The sequence below is a fragment of the Sturnira hondurensis genome, unplaced genomic scaffold, assembly GCF_014824575.4.
Source record: "Sturnira hondurensis isolate 20B ecotype Veracruz unplaced genomic scaffold, ASM1482457v3 Scaffold0019835, whole genome shotgun sequence".
Lineage (NCBI taxonomy): Eukaryota > Metazoa > Chordata > Mammalia > Chiroptera > Phyllostomidae > Sturnira > Sturnira hondurensis.
In genome coordinates, this window is record NW_028092466.1 from 5,465,537 (window position 1) to 5,484,448 (window position 18,912).

Here is an 18,912-nt window from a genome sequence, read left to right on the forward strand (position 1 = left end):
AAGAAAACAGAAAACAAAAAGCACAGGCCTCTGTTTTAACCCCTTTTCAGCACAGGGGGCAACATGGGCCGCTTTATAAGCAGCCAGTGTGGCAAGGGTCTGAAAGTCAGGGACAAAAACTCTGCTTTCTTCCCTCAGCTATTGTTAGTGTGAGTGTGGATGGTTCCTCAGCTCATGGAACTCGTCTTCCTCACAGGACTGAGAAGGGCCGCCTCTCACATGACTTTTTTCCTCTTTATCCTGTTTTGCTTCCCATTTCCCTCCCCTCTGACCCCTCCACCCAGGGCAAGTCACCGAGTCTCGCTGAGGTTCCATTGCTTCCCCTATAAAATAGGAACAACACAAGCAGCCCCTTGCTGGGGTGTTGTGTTGTGAGAAATACAGGGGAACCTGGCTGGGAGGGAGGATGAAGGCTTATGTTGCCCAGGCCTGTTAAGGGCTTAGTGAGGTTGAAGACTTCCTGCCCCAGGAGTGTGGCTTCTGCCACTGTCCCCCTCCTCCCCCTGCACTTCTGCTTTTCTGGGCCCTTAACTCCCCAGTAGGGTGAAGCTGTCAGTCCTGAGCTGGGAAGACTGGGGCTGAGCCCACAGGAAGCAGGGCCTAGACTCAAATGGCCCCACATTGGGCAAGAACTGAGAGTCATCGGCCCCTCTGATCCTGGTCAGAGGTATTTAGCAACACCAACAATTCTGGGAAATTCAGAGGCAGGAAGTAAAAGGGGGGAAGAGCAATGGGAAACCATGAACCAAGAGTTCAGGGTTTTTGCCTTCTTGGCCTGGTCCCCCTTCCAAATTGTGTGATGAAGAGTAAGGTGACCAGCTTATGGGGGTGAAGGGGACAGATCAGGAGACCCTTTCTCTAGGAAGAACAGAGACAGTCCTGTCCCAGCCCCCACTATGCTTTGCCCAAGTTCCAACTCTGTTTCCATTCTATTTACTGTCCAAAGTCCCGGGGTCAGGACATGCCAGGATAGAACCTCTTGGACATTCAGACACATGGGCTCAGGGCCCTCACCTGGACCAGCCCCCTCCCCTCCTTTTTCTCCTGTCTAACACCACTTGCCCCACTTCTCCTAGTCTGCTTGAGGAACCCGGGAGTCAGCTCTTCACACCTTTAACAGGTATTCAAGGTTGGGGAGGCAAGTGGGACTGGGGATTTTGGGATTAAGGAGACCATAGGTCAGGGACAGTGCGGGCTGGGTGGAAAGATGAGAGTGTAGAGGGAAGGCACCTCCCCAGCCATGTCACAGCCTAAGGAATTACCTGAGAAGCGAGAAGACCTGGCTGTATTTCAGGCCCAAACTCACCTCTTTCAGACCCAAACTCACTTCCAACCTCAGACTCAACCCAAGCTGTCTGCTCCACCTGCCCTGCCTCCAGTCCCATCCTCAGCCTCCACCTGAACTAGCATCTGAGCAGGAGCACCAGCCCTGAACTCAGGCCCAGCCCTCAGAGCAGCCTCGACAGCAGCCCAGGCCCAGCTCCTGCCCTGGGCCCAGCATGACGAAGGACTTTCAGGACATCCAGCAGCTGGACTCTGAGGAGAGCGACCACCAGCTCAGTGGGGGTGAGGGGCCAGGCACCTTTAGGCACAATCCCAGGAGAGAAGATGCATTTTGGAAAGGCAAGTATCTGGTTTCCAGGGCCGCACTTCACCTCTCTTTCTGGCTCCTGAGGTCTCTGTCTCCCTGAGGGCTCTGTCACATTCACTCCATGAGCAGGGACCAGTCCCTCTAGGAGTGTGGTGCCAACTCCTTTGCTTGTCCCCTGGCTCCCCCTTTCTCTCCACCCTCAGGACCCCAGGAAAGGGCGTGTGTCCAGAGGTGAAGGAATAAGTAGAAGCTGGAAATGACTTCCTCCTCTCTTCCATCCTTCCTTCCGACAACGTGTGCTGTGTGTCTGCACATTTGTGTGTGCAAGGAAAGCACATTCAGCCAGGAGAGCGTACATGTGCGTGGGAGGATGTGGGGGTGGGTGGATGAGAGGCAATGGACACAGAGATAGAGATATTTCACAAAATTCCCTCTCTCTTCAAGCCCCCCATCTGGATCTCTCTTTAGCAGGTCTTGATGGAAGGCCCCTTGTCTAGGAAAGGGTTTTAATGCAAGAGAGATGTGAGACCAGAGGTGGGGAATGGGGCGTGTCAGGTGTGTGGTGGGTGCTGGCGATAGTGTGAGGCTCTGTGGAGACATGAGGGGCTGGGGCTTGGAGCTCAGGAGAGGAATTGGTTAGCTTGGGCTGGAGGCAAAACCCCTTATTTCTGAGTCTGGCAGACTGTGGAGGCGTGTGTCCCAGGTGAGGGTGGGAACCAGGCAGGGCAGAAGCAGCAGGAGGGACAGGCCATCCCACCGAAGGCTTCTCCTTTCCTGGGTAGGGGGCTGGCAGTAGGCTGCCACTGGGCAGTAGGCTGCAGGGGGCAGACACCACATCTGTCTCACTCCCCTCTGCACCCTCAGTGCCCATGTGATGCCTGATACGTAGTGAAATGATTTTGGATCACTTCACTCATGCTCACTCAAAAATTATTTTGGATATTGTTGAATCTTTGGAGGGTGAGAGGGTTGAGAGTTTTAGCAGGAGGCTTGGAGAGAGGCCAGAGGTTTTGGGTTTCATGGGAGGAGGAGCTCACCCAGAACACCTGGTGGGAGGCACTGCAGGGCAGCTCTGAGATGGCCCGGCCCTCAGCGCATTCCTCCCTGGCAGCCTCTGCTGCCCTCCTGTGAGCTGGCACCTAGCACCCACCCACCAGCAGCCAAGATGGAATATCCTGCAGTTTTCAGCAAATTTGGAAATATTTTGGCCATTGTTGGCCTCACCCTGCTCTCCTTTCTTTCAAAGACCCCAATTCTGCATCTATTAGTGGTCCCACAGTTCACTGATGCTACTTCCACTTTAAAAAAGTTATTTTTTCTCTTAGTGTTTCTTTTTATATATTTTTTATTGTTATGTCTTTAAGTTTACTAATCTTTCTTTCCTTATGCATTTCTAATCTTACATTAACTCCACTCAGTGTAATTTTCATTTCAGACATTGTAGTTTTTTTGTCTAAAAGACATTGTAGTTTTTTTGCTTGGGACTTTTATATATCCACCTTGATATTCTACTTAATTTTTTGAACATATGGAGTACAGTTACAGTATCTGTTCTAATGTCCTGTCTGCTAATTCTAACATCTATGTGAGTTCTGGATTGGTTTTGGTAGATTTATTAACCTCCTTGTTATAAAATATGTTTTTCTGCTTCTTTGTCTATCTGGTAATCTTTGGTTGGATGCCCGATATTGTAAATTTTACCTTGTTGCATGCTGGATATATTTGTATTCCTCTAAATTTTCTTGAGCTTTATTCTGGGATGTAGTTAAGTTACTTGGAGTCACCTTGGTCCTTTTGGGCATTGCTTCTATGCCTTGTTGGTGGGTCTGGAGGGTGGCCAGTGCAAGGCCTTCTGGGGCTCTCTACCCAAAACCTTGAGGGTTATGCTGTCCAGTCTGGCTGGTGAGAGCAGGCACTGTTCCTGGCCCTGATTCATTCAGATGGTTTTCTTCTGGTCTTGAGTGGTTTTCTTTACACACGTGCACTGATCAGCACTCAACTGATTGCTTGAAGGGAACCCTCCACTCATCTCTGCCTGTCTCTGGGCTGTCTCCTTTGGTACTTTGTCCAGTGAAGTCTGATGACCTTAGTTACCTTAAACTCTTGGCTCCATCTCCTTAAGTGGGGGAGTCTGCTGGGCTCTGCTTGGGTTGCCCCTCCCTGCCCTGTGGCCTGAAAGCTTTCTCCCAACACTAGGCTGGAGTGATCGATCGATCGATTGTAGGGCTCATCTAGTTTATGTCCTGACCCTCGGGGGTCATTGCCCCGTGTTGCTTGAAGTCCAGTGTCTTGAAAATGGTTGTTTACTGTTCTGGTTGTCTCGGGGAAGAGGGCATGTCTAGTCCTTGTTATTCCGTGTTGGGAAGATCCTTTCTTTTATTTTCAAACTTGCCTAGTCAGTACTTTACATGTTTTAACTAATTTCTTTCTGAGTACAGCCCAATCAGATAGCTGCTATTCTTACTCATATTTTTTTCTATTGTGGTGAGAACATACAACATGGGATCTTCCCTTTAACAAACTTTAAAGTGAACAAAACTGCTTCATTAACCATAGGCACACGGTCGTACAGCAGATCTCTCAAACTTATACGTCTTGCGCAGTTGTAACTTTACACCCATTGAACAGCAATTCCCAATTTCCCAAGCCCCAGCCTCTGGCAACCACCACCCTTCTCTCTGTTCCTGTGAGTTTGACTACTTTAGATCGTATAAGCAGACACAAGAAAACTGAGGCACCATGGGGGTGAATGATTTGCCTATGACCTCAGAGCTAGTTGGTGGCACAGCTGGACTCAGCCATGGGTGGTCTTGTTTCAGGACACAGGTGCAGAGACAGATTGTTGAGCTGACCCGGAGTGGAGGGTTTATAGGTCATAGGTCAATGGGAAGCAGGACAAGGGTCCAGTGAGTGGGAGTATTGGAGAGGGCAGTCAGGGGCTCAGCCATGGAGTACTAGCTGGGTTGGGGAGACTGGTTTGGGAGAGCTGTCTAGAAGGACAAAAACTCAGGGGATGAGGGAAGACATGTGTGGGGAGAAGCAAAGGGAAGGCAGTGCTCACAGCAGGAAACGGGCAGAGGAGGTGTCAAAGACATGGCCTTTCTGGGTCCAGATGGGGTCCTGAGTGTGGCTGAAGTGGAAGAAGGTGACAGATATTGGTGTGAAGAGGTCAAGTGATCTGGGTGATTACTCGTGGGGACAACTCACGATGGTGGCAATTGAGGGACTGGGGAGGAAGACTCTGGACCTCTGAGTATCCCCAGGATGTGAGGCTCCATAGGTGTGATGGGAGTGAGAAGAGAGGGGAGGTCAGGGTCTAAGGCACTGAGGAGGAGGCATTTTCTTAGAGGTGGATGGTGCCAATGTAGAAGCCAGGCCTGGAGAGACGTCAGGAGGAATGAAGCCAGTTCTGTGCATGGGAGGATGTGGGTACACGTGTGTATGTGTGTGGGAACATGTGTGTCATTGGATGTATATACGCAAGAAAGTACCTGAACGTGTATTATAGTATGAGAGAGTGTGTGTGAGAATGTGTGTGGTAATGTGTATGAATGTGAGAATGTGTGTTAATGATGTGTTTGCTTGTCCTGGGCCTCAATGCCCGGCTGATGGTGGCCATACATGTGATTGGGTCCCAAGGTGAGGATCACAGGGGCCAGTGGGGATGGGACCACAATGGGAGGGGGTGTGGGCAGCACAGAGGGTGGTGAGTGTGTGTGCAGTAATGAGTGTGAGAGTGAAATGAAAAATGCATATGTATGTGTGGCTGTGTTTTCAGGATTCAGCTTGGTGAAGAGGAGGGAAAGGGTTCTGTGAAATGATTGAGGGATAAGGGGAGGGTGTTTGTGGTGGGGCAAGAGTTTCTGGGGTGGAGGGGCAGAGAGGCATGGAATATGAGGCTCTGAGGGCTGGGGGATGAGAGAGCTGGGGCTTGGAGGGCAGCCCTCACGGAGTGGTCTGTGGTGGAATGACCTTGGACATAAACATCCCAGTGGAAGCGGGAGTGGTGGTGGTGGTGCTTTTACTTTTGGGTCTGAGAGGCCCAGCTCTAAGATTGGGGCTTTACTCACTAATGTGAGTATCAGTGCCACATGCAGGTGTGCTGTATGCCCATGTAGGTGTGTGCATGTGTGCAAATGAGTGTATGCGCAACACTTAAATGCCAGGGTCAAAGCCCATTAACTCCCCCAAACAACACTCCCTAACTACTTTCCTCCCACCCACTGGGGCTGCACTTCCACAAACTTCTGTTCCCCTGGTGCTTCCATTAGGTGGGATCTCAGTGGCCCTGCTCCTGATGCCCCTTCTCTTGCAGGGACGCCTCCGCCCCAGCCCCTTCTGCTGCAGAGTCTCCACCCCAGGCTCTGGCTCAATCTGCTGGTCCTGGGCTTCAATCTCCTGTTGCTGGTGACCATCTGTGTGATTGGGTCCCGAAGTGAGGATCGCAGGGGCCAGTGGAGATGGGGTGGTGATGGGAAGGGGGATGTGCGCAGTGCAGGGGGGTGATGAGAGCTATTACAGGGGAAGAGAGGGAGGCAGTACAGGGCAGAGCTGGGGCACGTATGGGGGCAGCGAGGGGGCAGTGAGGGGACAGTGCTGTGGACAGTGATGATGCTGTCCCATGGGGCACAGCCCCCTCCACTTTGTCCTGTGTCCTCTCTCTCCTGACAAGGAGCACAGATGCAAGTGGAGTTTTGGACCCTAAAACAAGCTTTCAGCAACTTCTCCTCCAGCACCCTGGCAGAGATCCAGGCTCTCAGCTTCCACGGTGAGTGGGTGCACTTGGGAGGGGAGGGCCAGGGAGTTGGGCTGCTGAGGCAGTTTATTAACACAGGTTTGCTGGACTCCAAGGCGGTGCCCAGTGTGGGGTCTCCAAAGGGGCATGTTTGGAGTGCTGTGGGCAGATAACCCAGCCTGAGATGCAGAGCAGTTTCCAGGGATGCTGTTCCCCAGGCTGAGGGACCGGGAAAGATGAATAGGCAGGTAAAGAGGGTGGGGGTTAGTACCAGGTAGAGAGAATGAATCTGTGGTGACTGGGAGGCGAGGAAGACCACTGCAGGTTTGGGGGCAATAAACACTTGCAGTGTGGCAGGAGCTAAGTGGAGAGGTGTGGTGGGTATGGGGCAGGCCATGGAAGCAAGCTGTGTAAATAAAGTGAGGCTTTCTTTTGAGAAAATGGGGACCTATGGAAGGGGTTTGCCCAGGGGAGTGACCTGAGCAGGTTTGTTCCTCAGAAAGCCAGAGCAGCAGGGTGCAGGGAGACTGGGCAGAGCTGTGGGGGCTGAGGGCAGGGCCTGGAACCTCCCAGGTGAAGGGGACAGGCGGCTCCAACTGCTGCTCCAGGGGCTGAGGATGGAGGGATATTAAGGAGGCAGAATGGAGGGAAACCGTTTAACCTTCTTCTTTTTCAGGAAGCAGCACAGGTGACAGAGTGACAGCTTTGGAAGCCAAGCTAGAGAAACAGAAGCAGGACCTGAAAGCAGGTCGGAGACCCTCCCTTTAGTGTGCGGTATGTGAGAGGGTGTTTGTGTGTGAGAGAGAGTAATGTATGTGGTGTGTGTGTGTGAGTGATGTGTGTGTACGTGAGTATGTGGTGTGAGTGATATGTTTGTTGTGTGTCTCTGAGTGAGTGGTACATGTGATTGATGTGTGTGATGCGTGTGTTGAGTTTTCCCAGACAGAGGCTGGGTTCCTGTGCGGGGCCTCGGCAGATGGGGCACTCACACTGCCCGCATCATTATCTATCACTCTATCCCCCTAGATCATGACACCTTGCTCTTTCATCTGAAGCACTTTCCATTTGATCTACGCATTCTGGCTTGCCAGCTGGCGTTCCTGCGAAGCAATGGTAGGGAGAGGGGGAGTCTCCCATCCCTGGGGTGTCTGTGGCCTCCAGCTGAATCTCATCCCCCCCTGCCACTGCCATCCCCTCAGGCACAGAATGCTGCCCCATTAACTGGCTGGAGCATGAAGGCAGCTGCTACTGGTTCTCTCACTCTGGGCTGACCTGGCCTGAGGCTCAGAAGTTCTGCCAGGTGGAGAACGCCCACCTGGTCATCATCAACTCCGGAGAGGAGCAGGTGAACCATACCCTTCCCAAAGGCAGAAGGCAACCTTTGGAGTGCAAACTCTGGGAAGATGGACCAGGCTTGCTCTATTATTATTTTTTAACCTAGGAAAGAATCTAGAAGCAGAAGTCTGGCAGAACTCTGGGAGATTCAGAGCAGAGTAGCCATTGATTCTAAGAGGTGGGAGGTGACAGCCAGGAGCTCAGGCAGAGGGGCAGGAGCCAGGAGAGCAGGGGGTGAGGAACAACAGGTCACCCTTGGAGACAGACTGAAAGAGAGGATGAATTAAATAAAGCAAGACTTGGGTGGAGAGCACAAAGTCCCTTCCTGTTGTGTGCTGGCCTTGGGGTGTGGTGGCAGATTGGGTGAAAGGAACAGAGTGAGTAGGATTCCCAATGACGTGCCTGCCACGGGGCTACAGGTCTCACCTGCCCACTGCGGCCACCAGACCCCAACCCCAAATACCAAAGTTCACAGGGAAAAACCAACCTGTTAGAATAGGTGGGCATTTCTTTTTTGAAAAGGATATTAATGGTAACACTTACTGAGTCGTTACTATGAATAGGCACTTTCATATGTATTCACTCCTTTGACCCTCACAATCCCCCAAGCAGACACTCTTATCATTCCCATTTTGAGGGAGCGAGAGGTGAGGGAACAAAGGAACAGGGAAGCTAAAAGACTTGCTGTGTAGGTAGTAAGTCAGGGTGGAGCCAGAATTCAAAACCACTCTGCCTCCTTAGCCAGTGTTCTCAACTGCTACACATTGCTAGAATATATTCAGTTTACATTGTGCAACAATTACAGACATATTTAGCTTTACCAATTTCATTTATTGAAATTGCCAATTTCAATAAATTTTGACCTATAAAAATGTCAGTTTCACGTGGGCCAATGTAAGATTCCAGCGCTCTGCGAGCTGGCCCACAAGACTCAGCGAGCTGGTCTCAATGACAGTGGCTTCCTGTTTGGTGGGCTGTGCTCATCACAGTGCAGCGAACATCAGAGTTGGCTTTGATACTTTTGCCTCAAATTCATCTTTACGTGAGATAAATAGAATGGATCTTGTTTTTTTTTCACTTGCATTTGCTGAATGCATCTGTCCATCTTTTCATTTCCAACCTTTTGAGTCTCTGTTTTGGATTAATGCTTCTCAGCTTTGGCTCCATATTATTAATATAAGCCTTTACACTTGAGGAGTTTAAAAATTCTGATTTAATTAATCTTGGATTCATCTGTGGCATTGAGATTTTTTTTAGTTTTAAAATTTTACTCTTGTTTATTCTATTACAGTTGTCCCAATTTCCCGTCCTTTTCTCTCCTCCGTCCTGCCCCATCCCCTGCTCCCACCATCCATCCCCACCCTGTTGTCCATGTCCGTGGGTCATTCATACATGTTCTTTCACCGCTCCCTTCCCCTTCTTTCCACCATCCCCCTACCCCCTATCTTCTGGCCACTGTCAGTCTGTTCCCTGTTTCCATGTCTCCAGTTCTATTTTATAAGTTTATTTTATTTATTAGATTCCTCTTATAAGTGATGTCCCATGGTATTTGTCTTTCACCAACTGGCTTATTTCACTTAGCGTAACATTTTTAAAAGTTACCCTGACTGATGCAACTGTGTGTGCAGCTCAAGGTATTTCTCTTATCCATTGTGCATAAGTTTTGTTTTTGATTTTAAAAATTGAGGGAGTCTTTTAATAGATGTGTTGAGGTGGACCCCAAAATTCCCTAAATTACTTCTGGAGGGCAGGCCACTTGTAGTATAGGTTTCCCCTGCTAGGTGAGTGTTCTAGGAACCCATTGATATCAGTGTACCAGCAGGCATTGTTGTAAGAGGCTGCATTTGGCTTAAGTGAATTCTTTTGAAGATTCTTTCAACACACTTGCCCATTTCATGATGGGTGATTTACAAGTGCACCTGCTCACACCACACTGAGTGTTCAGCAGTTTTTGACCAAAAATGGCATGACCCCTGTGCCCCACTCTCCTTATTCACCTAATCTTGATCTCACCCCCAGGGACTTTTCTTTTGTTTCCCTGGATGAAAAAAGTCCTCAAAGGGAAACGTTTTGCTGATGTAGAAGAAGTGAAACAAAAAATGGCAGAAGCACTAAAAGGCATCAAAACTGACAAGTTCAAAAACTGTTTTGAGCAGTGGAAAAAATGTCTCAATAGGTGTATTCTCTCCATAAAATGGAGAGAATGTTGAAGGTGACTAAAGTCTAAACATTTGAGAATAAATACACAATTTTTAATAAATATATTGTTTTTGGGGGTCCCCCTCATGTCTAATTTATTTTTAATAGATATGTTTAACCTGAATTTGTCTTTTTTTTCTGTTTATATTCTTCTGTTTTCTCACATTTGTTGTGTAAGATATATTTTTATTTTCTTCCCCTACAGTATTTGGTACTATTTTTAGATGTAACTGTGATTCCTTTTATAACTTTAAATGATGGGCTGAATAAAATCAAGGAGTTGCCCCGGCCTGGTGACTCAGTTGGTTGGAGCACCATCCATACACTAAACAATTGTAGGTTACATCCCCAGTCAAGGCACATGCTTAGGTTGCAGGTTCGATCTCCAGTAAGGGCATGTTCAGGATGCAACCGAGTGTTATTTCTCTCTCCCTTCCTTTCTTTCTAAAATCAATAAACATATCCTTGGATGAGGATTTTAAGAAATCAAGGAGTTTATATAGCTTTTCATAAGAAATATGAGGAAACCAGGACACTTCACACCTCACTCTTTTTTAAAAAAAATATACATTTTATTGATTATGCTGTTACAGTTGTCACATTTTCCCTTCTTTATTCCCCTCTGCACTACACACCCCCTCCTACCCACATTTCCACCTTTCTTAGTTCATGTCCATGGGTTGTACATATAAGTTCTTTGTCTTCTCCATTTCCCATACTATTCTTAACCTCCCCCTGTCGATTTTGTACCTACCAATTATGCTGCTTATTTACTGTACCTTTTCCCCCATTCTCCCCTTTCCCCTCCCCACTGATAACCCTCCATGTGATCTCTATTTTTGTGATTCTCTTTCTGTTCTAATTGTTTGCTTTTGTTTTTATTTTTAGGTTCAGTTTTTAATAGTTGTGAGTTTGTTCTCATTTTATTGTTCATATTTCCTTTAACATTTCATATAATAAGGGCTTGGTGATGATGAATGCCTTTAACTTGACCTTATCTGAGAAGCACTTTATCTGCCCTTCCATTCTAAATGATAGCTTTGTTGGATAGAGTAATCTTGGCTTTAAGTCCTTGCCTTTCATGACTTGGAATACTTCTTTCCAGCCTCTTGCTGCCTGTATGGTTTCTTTTGAGAAATCAGCTGATTGTCTTATGGGCACTTTTTGGTAGGTGACTGTCTCCTTTTCTCTTGCTGCTTTTAAGCTTCTCTCCTTATCTTTAATCTTGGGTAATGTAATTATGATGTGCCTTGATGCGTGCTTCCTTGGGTTCAACTTCTTTGGGACTCTCTGAGCTTTCAGACTTCCTGGAAGTCTATTTCCTTTGCCAGATTAGGGAAATTCTCTTTCATTATTTTTTCAAATAAGTTTTCAATTTTTTGCTCTTCCTCTTCTCCTTCTGGCACCCCTATGATTCAGATGTTGGAACATTTAATGTTATCCTGGAGACTCCTAAGCCTCTCCTTATTTTTTTGAATTCTTGTTTCTTCATTCTGTTGTGGTTGAATGTTTCTTTCTTCCTTCTGCTCCAAATCATTTTTTGAGTCCCAGTTTCTTTCCCTTCACTGATGGTTCCCTGTACATTTTCCATTATTTCATTTTTCATAGCCTTCACTTTTTCCTCTATTTTGTGACGATACTCAACCAATTCTGTGAGCATCCTGATTACCAGTGTTTTGAACTCGGCATCTGATAAGTTGGCTATCTTTTCACCACTTAGTTGTATTTTTTTTTTTGGAGCTTTGATCTGTTTTTTTCATTTGGGCACTATTTTTTTTGTCTCAGCATGCCAGTTACATGGTAAGGAGTGGAGCCTTAGGTATTCAGCAGGGTGGGCAACCTACTCTGTTGCCTTGTAGTGCTGTGTGTGGGGGAGGGGTCTGAGAGAAAACATGACACTTGCTGGGCTCTTTGCCAACTTTCAGTCACTTCCCCTTCTACCCACAAGCAAATTGGGCCCTTCTGGTGGTGATTCCTGGGTGGATGGGTTTGTGTGCTTTCAAGGATCTTGTCGGTCTTTCCAATAAGCTCTCGTGTGAGACTGGGAGTTTCTCTGATTGCAGTAACCCCCACAGAGTTTTTCAGTCAGAGGTTTTGAGGATTTATTTCATGGCCTGGGTTTCACAGTCTGTCTTGTTCCCCATTTGTTCTTACCGGATTATCCACCCGCAAATGTGGGACTGCCCGCTCCACCAGCGGCTGCCTTGTGGTGAGTCCTCTCCACCCAGCTCTCCCTCTCTGCCCTTCCTACCAGTCTGGATGAATGTTTCTTATTAAACTTCTTGGTTGCCAGACTTTCATACAGTTTGATTTTCAACAGTTCTATGGGGCTTTTTGTTTTTAAATTTGTTGTTGTCCTTCTTTTGGTTGTGTGAGGAGGCAAAATGTATCTACCCTACACCTCCAGCTGAATTCATTATTCCTTTTTAAAATTGAGATATAACTAACATATAACAGTTTATAAGTTTGAGGTCTATACATGTTGGTTTGATACATTTACATATCGCAATATGATTACTACACTAGCATTAACTATTACCTCTTTTGTGTCATATAATTGCAATTTCTTTTTTTTAAAGTTTTTTTAAAAAGATTTTATTTATTTATCTTAGAGGGAAAGGGAAGGAGAGAGAGAGAGAGAGAGAGAGAGAGAAATATCAATGTATGGTTGCCTCTTGTGTGTCCCCTGCCAGGAACCGGGAACTGGCCTGCAACCCAGGCATGTGCCCCAACTGGGAATTGAACTGCGATTGTGTGGTTCGCAGGCCCACAATCAATCCACTGAGCTACACCAGCCAGGGCCAATTGCTATTTCTTTTATGTGTTAAGAACAAGGAAGATCTAGTTTCTTAGCAATTTGGAAGTTTATAATGCCTTGTTCTTTTCTCTCTTATATTCCTTAATGTTTTGCCTGAAGAATTGGAGTCTTTTCTATGTTTTAAAATTTCATTTATCTCACCCAGATATATTTTGGTGTTGCTCATTCTATATTTTTTCTTTGAGGCCGGGAGAGTCCTTTTATTATGTAAACTTAGGTTTCCTAACATTTTATTTTATTATTATTATTTTTCATCCTTATCTGAGGATATGTTTGTTGATTTTGGAGATAGAGAAGGGGAAGAGAGAGAGAGAGACATTGATCAGTTGCCACTCATATGTGCCCCAACCGGAGATTGAACCCTCAACCTAGGTATATGCTCTGGCTTGAAATTGAACTCAATACCTCATGGTGCATGGGACCATGCTCTAACCAACTGAGCCACATGGCTAGAGTGAGGTTTTTTCACACTGTAGATTTTCTTAAGTCACATATATGAATATTTTTTTCTTGTCCATTTGTTCTCTTTTCCTCTGGAATGCATCATCCAAAAGTATCTCCGTTGTCTACCCTCGACAGCCATCAACTTGTTTCTATCACTTCCATCCTTCTCTCTTCTCTACTGAATTCTGGGTCCTTTTCTCAGGCCCATTTTTATATCTCAGACTTGGCTTGCTGCTAAGTTCCTGGGTTGTTTTTATATAGCTCAAATTGTTCTCTTTCATGTTTTCTTTTTAGTTATTATATTGTGTTATCTTTCTTTCTAAATATCTTTCTTGATATTTTATGTCATTCATCTCTTTAATTTTTTAAAAAATAACTCTAATTTTAATTTCTAATTTATTGATGAGAGAGAGACATTAATTTGTTGTTACAATTATTTACGCATTCATTGGTTTCTTCTTGTATGTACCCTCCCAATGTTCAAACATGTAACCTTAATGTATCAGGATAGTGCTCTAACCAACTGAGCTGCTTGGCTAGGGCATCTCCTCTTTAATTTTTTTGAGGATGTAAAAAAGTTGTTCACCAACATCCATTTCTGTTCTAAAACATGCCTTTTATTCAAAATTTATCTGATTGAAGTTTATCTCTTGAAGTTTATCAAAGTTTATCTCTCTTTTTGATATCACAGTTCTTTCATCCTCTTTCTCCTCTTCCCCTCATCCTCTTTATTTTTGCATAAGTTTCATGATAATTCCCCTCTCTACCACTTTTATGAATGGGCACAATTCTTTCTTGCCTGTTATTTACCCATGAACCAGGGAGATGAATTCTCCTGGACTATTTTCTTTGCTTATTCGGCACTATTAGTTTCCTTTCATGAGTCTGACACAGAGGGCTGGGTTTTTGTTCATTTGTATTCTTTGTTCAGTTATTCAGCTTCTTGTGGTGATGGGAAGAGGGGACTGGGCAGCAGGCAGCAGCAAATAGAATATCTTGTATACAGCTCTATTGATTCTTCTGAGTTTGGAGACTAGCCCCCCAACCTCCGAGGGCTGCTCCTGCAACACAGGACATTATCCTATTTGCAGGATTCTAGAATCCAAGGATGCTCCTATATCTGCCCTCAGATGAGGAGACTAACAATAATCTTAGTTGTGTCTCTAGGATGTGGGTGGAACCAGGAATTTTTTCCCACCTGTAGTTGGAGACCCTTCACATGCTGCCAAAGGGAACTAACTGCTAGGTGTGGATGTTGGCCGACCCACCCCTCTATTTTCTCCACACTCTCTCCCTCTACCCAGGGCAGCTTCCTGTGTTTATCACAGACTTCCAGACCCCATGTAGCCAAGTCATAATGGACTCTGGGTACTGGGTCCAAAGGGAAGCCCTAGGACCTGGTGAACCTCTGGAAATGACAGCTACACATAGAAACCAAGGGCTCCATGGGGACCATCAGGACAAAGGCCAGAGTTGGGATCCTGAGTTTGAGGTTGTGGGCAGAAGACAACAAGAGGGCTAAAGCTGCAGTAGCATCCATGAGTTGAGAATGAAGTGAGGGGCCAGATTGGGGGCAGCAGTCATACACTTGGGCACTGCATTAACTTTTTGGGCTCCACCAGCTACTGTGAGTTCCTTAATATCACATGTAGGTTAGGGCAACCACTTTAGAGGGTTTATGAGGATTTAATAAAATAACTTTCGTGAAGCACTTAGCATATGCTTTAGTGCAGTAAACATTCTCTAAAGCAGGGGTCCCCAACACCTGGGGCATGGACCCGGACTGGGGCTACAGAGTAGGACGTGAGTGGCGGGTGAGCAAAGCTTCATCTGTATGCACATATTTACAGCTGCTCCCCATCACTTCCATTACCACCTGAGCTCTGCCTCCTATCAGATCATTCATGGCATTGGTTCTCACAGGAGCATGAACCTTGCTGTGAACTGTGCATGTGAGGGCTCTAGGTTGCTCACTCCTTATGAGAATTTAGTGCCTGATGATCAGAGGTGGAGCTGTCTCCCATCACCTCCAGATGGGAACTGTCCAATTGCAGGAAAACAAGCTCAGGGCTCCCACTGGTTCTGTATTATGGTGAGTTGCATAATCATTTCATTATATATTATAATGTAATAATAATAGAAATAAAGTGCACAATAAATGTAGTGTGCTTGAATCATCCCCAAACCATCTCCTCTCCCTGCTCCCCAGCCCATGAAAAAATTGTCTTCCACGAAACCCATCCCTGTGCCAGAAAGGTTGGGGACCACTGCTCTAAACAATAGCTTAGGTTACAATAGAAAAAGTGAGGATTTTTTTTGGAGGAGAGATGATACTTCAGCTTAGGGGCAGATCAGGCTGGGCAAGGCTGAGGGAACCACAGCTAATGACTGCATGGAGGTACAAGGGACTAGAAACTTCACTCCCACCTGTTTTCCAGAAATTCATTGTAGAGCACACGCGCCCCTTTAAGACCTGGATAGGTCTCACTGAGATCGATGGTTCCTGGAAATGGGTGGATGGCACAGACTACAGTAATAGCTACAAGTAAGTGCCCTCTCCCTGCCCTAATTTGGCCTGGGGATGGCCACTTGGACTTTTGCCCCTAATATCCCTACCTATCCTTAGAGACCAAATTCCCCAACCCTCTCCCCTTCAGACTCCCAACCTCCAAGGCTGCAGCTTCTGCCTCCTGAATTCTCCAAAGCTATGTTTTTCTGATATGGGGGTGAGGATTGATGGAATAGGGGTGGTCAGAGCTTGATCTCTGTCCTGCCTTCCTAGGAACTGGAATGTCGCTTGGCTAGATAACTGGAGGGGGCATGAACAGGGTGGAAGTGAAGACTGTGCTGAAGTCCGAATGGATGGCCGCTGGACCCACAATTTCTGCCAGCAAGTGCAGCGCTGGACATGTGAGATGAGACGAAACATTACCGGCTAGAAGTCCTGACCTCCAGCAGATTTCTGTCTGTACCCCATCCCCATGCTGTCCCCAGCTTCTCTTTGGGGGATTTTTAAGATAGTCAAAGGCATGGGGAGGAATTGAGGGAAAATAGAGGGGAATGGTTTAAGAATCTCAGACCCTGGGGAGGCAGATCCCAGCCTCCTTCTGCTACTCACTGAGATTATAATTTTCAGCCTCCTCACTGGAGCAGAAGAAGAAGAAACAAATACTTGAAACTCTGTGTGGACTAGTTATTTGGAACTGGGAAACGTAGTGTGCAAAGAAGAGGGAGCAGAGAGCATCTGGAAGAAAGTTTAAGTCACAGACAGTTTCTCCTTGGTACCCAATCTCCTAGAAATGGCAGGGGTGGGGTAGGGGAGCTTGGAGCAGAAGCATTCAGTAGAAGGCACTGGGGTTTGGGGGTGGGGTAAGGAGCTGGCTGGGCTGGGTTGGAGGGTCTGCCCACACACTGAGGGGTTCCTGGAGGAAGTGGCCTTCCCTGCAGTTGGGATTTCCTCCAGAAGAGGTTTCAGGGAGCACCCCACTTTCCTCAGCCCAGGAACTATGGAGCGGACTGGCAAGGCCAGTGAAAAATGTTTGCTAAGAGAAGGAGGATTGGTAACAGACTTTTCCACTGTTTTCAGCATGGCAGCCTCTTTTTGACCCCAGACAAATCTAGACACATATTCAGCACAGGGTGGCACCAACTGTTTCACAGTGGGTAAATGTCATCTTATAAGATCATTCTAAAACCAATCTTAGAAGGGTCTTTAAGCAAATGGATTTTTGTTTTATTTTTATTGCAAAATTAATATATACTATTAGTGAAAAATATTTTAAATGCACAGACATTTGGAGAGATTTGTGATAAGGAGTTGGCTCTTGAGATTATGGAGGCTCAGAAGACCCAAGTTCTGTAGGTGAGCAGGCAAGCTGGAGGCCCTGGAGAGACAATGGTGTAGTTCCACTCAAAGGCAACAGACTAAAGACCCAGAGAGAGATGATGTTTCCCTTCAAATCCAAAGGCAGAAAAAAAGCCAATGCCCCAATTTGAAGTCAGTCAGGCAGGAAGAACTCTCTTGTACTCACGTAGGGTCAGCCTTCTTGTCCTAGTGAGGGCTTCAGCTGTTTGGATAAGGCCCACCCACATTAGGGTGAGCAATCTGCTTTCCTGGGTTCACTGATTCAAAGCTTATTCTTATCCAAAAACACCTTCATAGACACACAGAATAGTGTTTGACCACTATTCTAGGCATCTTGTGGCTCAGTCAAATTGACATATGAAATTAACCATTATGGGTTTCCTGTCAGGATGTTTCCTGTGTATGTGCACATATTCAAATACTACATTTCACTAGTGGCTTGCTTTTTTCACTTTCCAGTGTCTTGTGGACACTGATCTAATCTATGCTATTTCCTGAGAAGTTTTACCTTGTGGAGCTTAGCAGGGGTGGAAATTCCAAAAGACAGATATGCCATATGTTATTTCATCATTTCCTGTAGTAGATAGATAGGAGTTGGCATTTTTGTATATTTTCACATATAATGTTTCAAGTAATTTTTGCTTCTAACCTTGTGTCAGGTAACGGCTTCCTAATTTTCAGTTGCATAATTTTCTAGGACTTCTCCTTCCAAATGTATATGATTAGTATAAAGTAAAACATATTTTGAAATTAATAATACATGCATTTAAAGTCTTATGGGACTAGAAAAAGTCACTCCTGTTGTCCAGAGAAACCAGTCTCAGGTTTTAGCTGTTTCTTCCTGTGTGGACATCTGAATTTCTGAATAATGCATATAAACAGATACATCTTTATTTACCAATTGTTGACAGACATTATTTAGTCACTATCATGTAGATGAGGTGCAATTTTCCAAATGAGTCTACAATTTCTTTTTAAATCATAATTCAGAATCTGTACCAGTTATGGCTGCATCAGTAGTGTTAACTGCTGAGCTAAGTAGTATAATTGATTACATTTCCTTTATGACCCAACTTTTATTTCTTTTGAAGTTCATAATTATTTCATTTAAAAATGCACTGCATACTCTAACTTCTGGTCAAGATGGTGGCATAGGTAAACACAGCTCACCTCCTTATACAACCATATCACAATTACAACTAAATTATAGAACAACCATCACTCAGAACCATCAGAAATCAAATTTAATGGAAGTTTGACAACCATGGAATTAAAGAAACTACATCTATCCAGATTGGTAGGGTGGGGTGGGGGAGACACGGAACAGGCTGGTTCCACATCCACGTGTAGCAGATAAAAATTTGGAAGGGATTACTTGGGAACAAGGAGTCCTAGCCCTATACCAGTCCCTCAAATCTCAGGTTTAAGTGACAGAAAGATAACTCACTACAACTTCTGGCTGCAAAAAACAGTGGGGACTGATCAGTGGAAGAAACTTCTGTAGTTCAAAGAAGTTCCTCTTACAGAACTCACACATGGACTCACCTACTCATACTCACTCCCTCTGAGCTCCAGCACCAGGCTAGCAGCTTGAAAGCACCAGTGGCATATGGGGAGGAACTGAAGTGTCTGGCATCAAGACGAGAGCTGGGGGACAGCTTTCTTCCAGACAGAAATGTGGACAGAATCATTGTCACTTTTCTGAAGCCTCTCCCACAAAAAACACAGAACCAGCAGGTGGGTACCATATCTGAGGCTTCATCAATCTGGCTAACACTGTTAGTCCCACCCTGGAGATCCCCTGAGGCTCCATTCCACTAAACTTATGGACCCACCCAAGGTATTAACAGAGACTTTTCTGTATGAATGGCTGGTTTGCTGCATGCTTTACAACTTCCTAAATCTTCTTTAACTAGCAAGAGCCA

General features: G+C 45.9%; 1 protein-coding gene across 4 annotated transcripts; it reads left to right on the top strand.

Annotated features, from left to right (window-relative positions):
- Positions 1-776: 776 nt before the first annotated feature.
- LOC118974679 (asialoglycoprotein receptor 2) lies at positions 777-16,303 on the top strand. Of its 4 annotated transcripts, XM_037028229.1 has the most exons (9): positions 1,024-1,120; positions 1,380-1,623; positions 5,907-6,026; positions 6,264-6,359; positions 7,003-7,074; positions 7,353-7,439; positions 7,526-7,671; positions 15,561-15,667; positions 15,905-16,303. In XM_037028229.1, exons 2-9 carry the CDS (start codon positions 1,500-1,502, stop codon positions 16,059-16,061), a joined length of 909 nt encoding a protein of 302 aa, XP_036884124.1. In that variant the 5' UTR covers positions 1,024-1,120; positions 1,380-1,499; the 3' UTR covers positions 16,062-16,303. The 4 variants fall into 4 exon arrangements, with proteins under 4 accessions (XP_036884122.1, XP_036884124.1, XP_036884123.1 ...); XM_037028227.1 differs by lacking the exon at positions 1,380-1,623 and having other exon boundaries at positions 777-1,120; XM_037028228.1 differs by lacking the exon at positions 1,024-1,120 and having other exon boundaries at positions 1,317-1,623.
- The last annotated feature ends 2,609 nt before the right edge of the window (positions 16,304-18,912 follow it).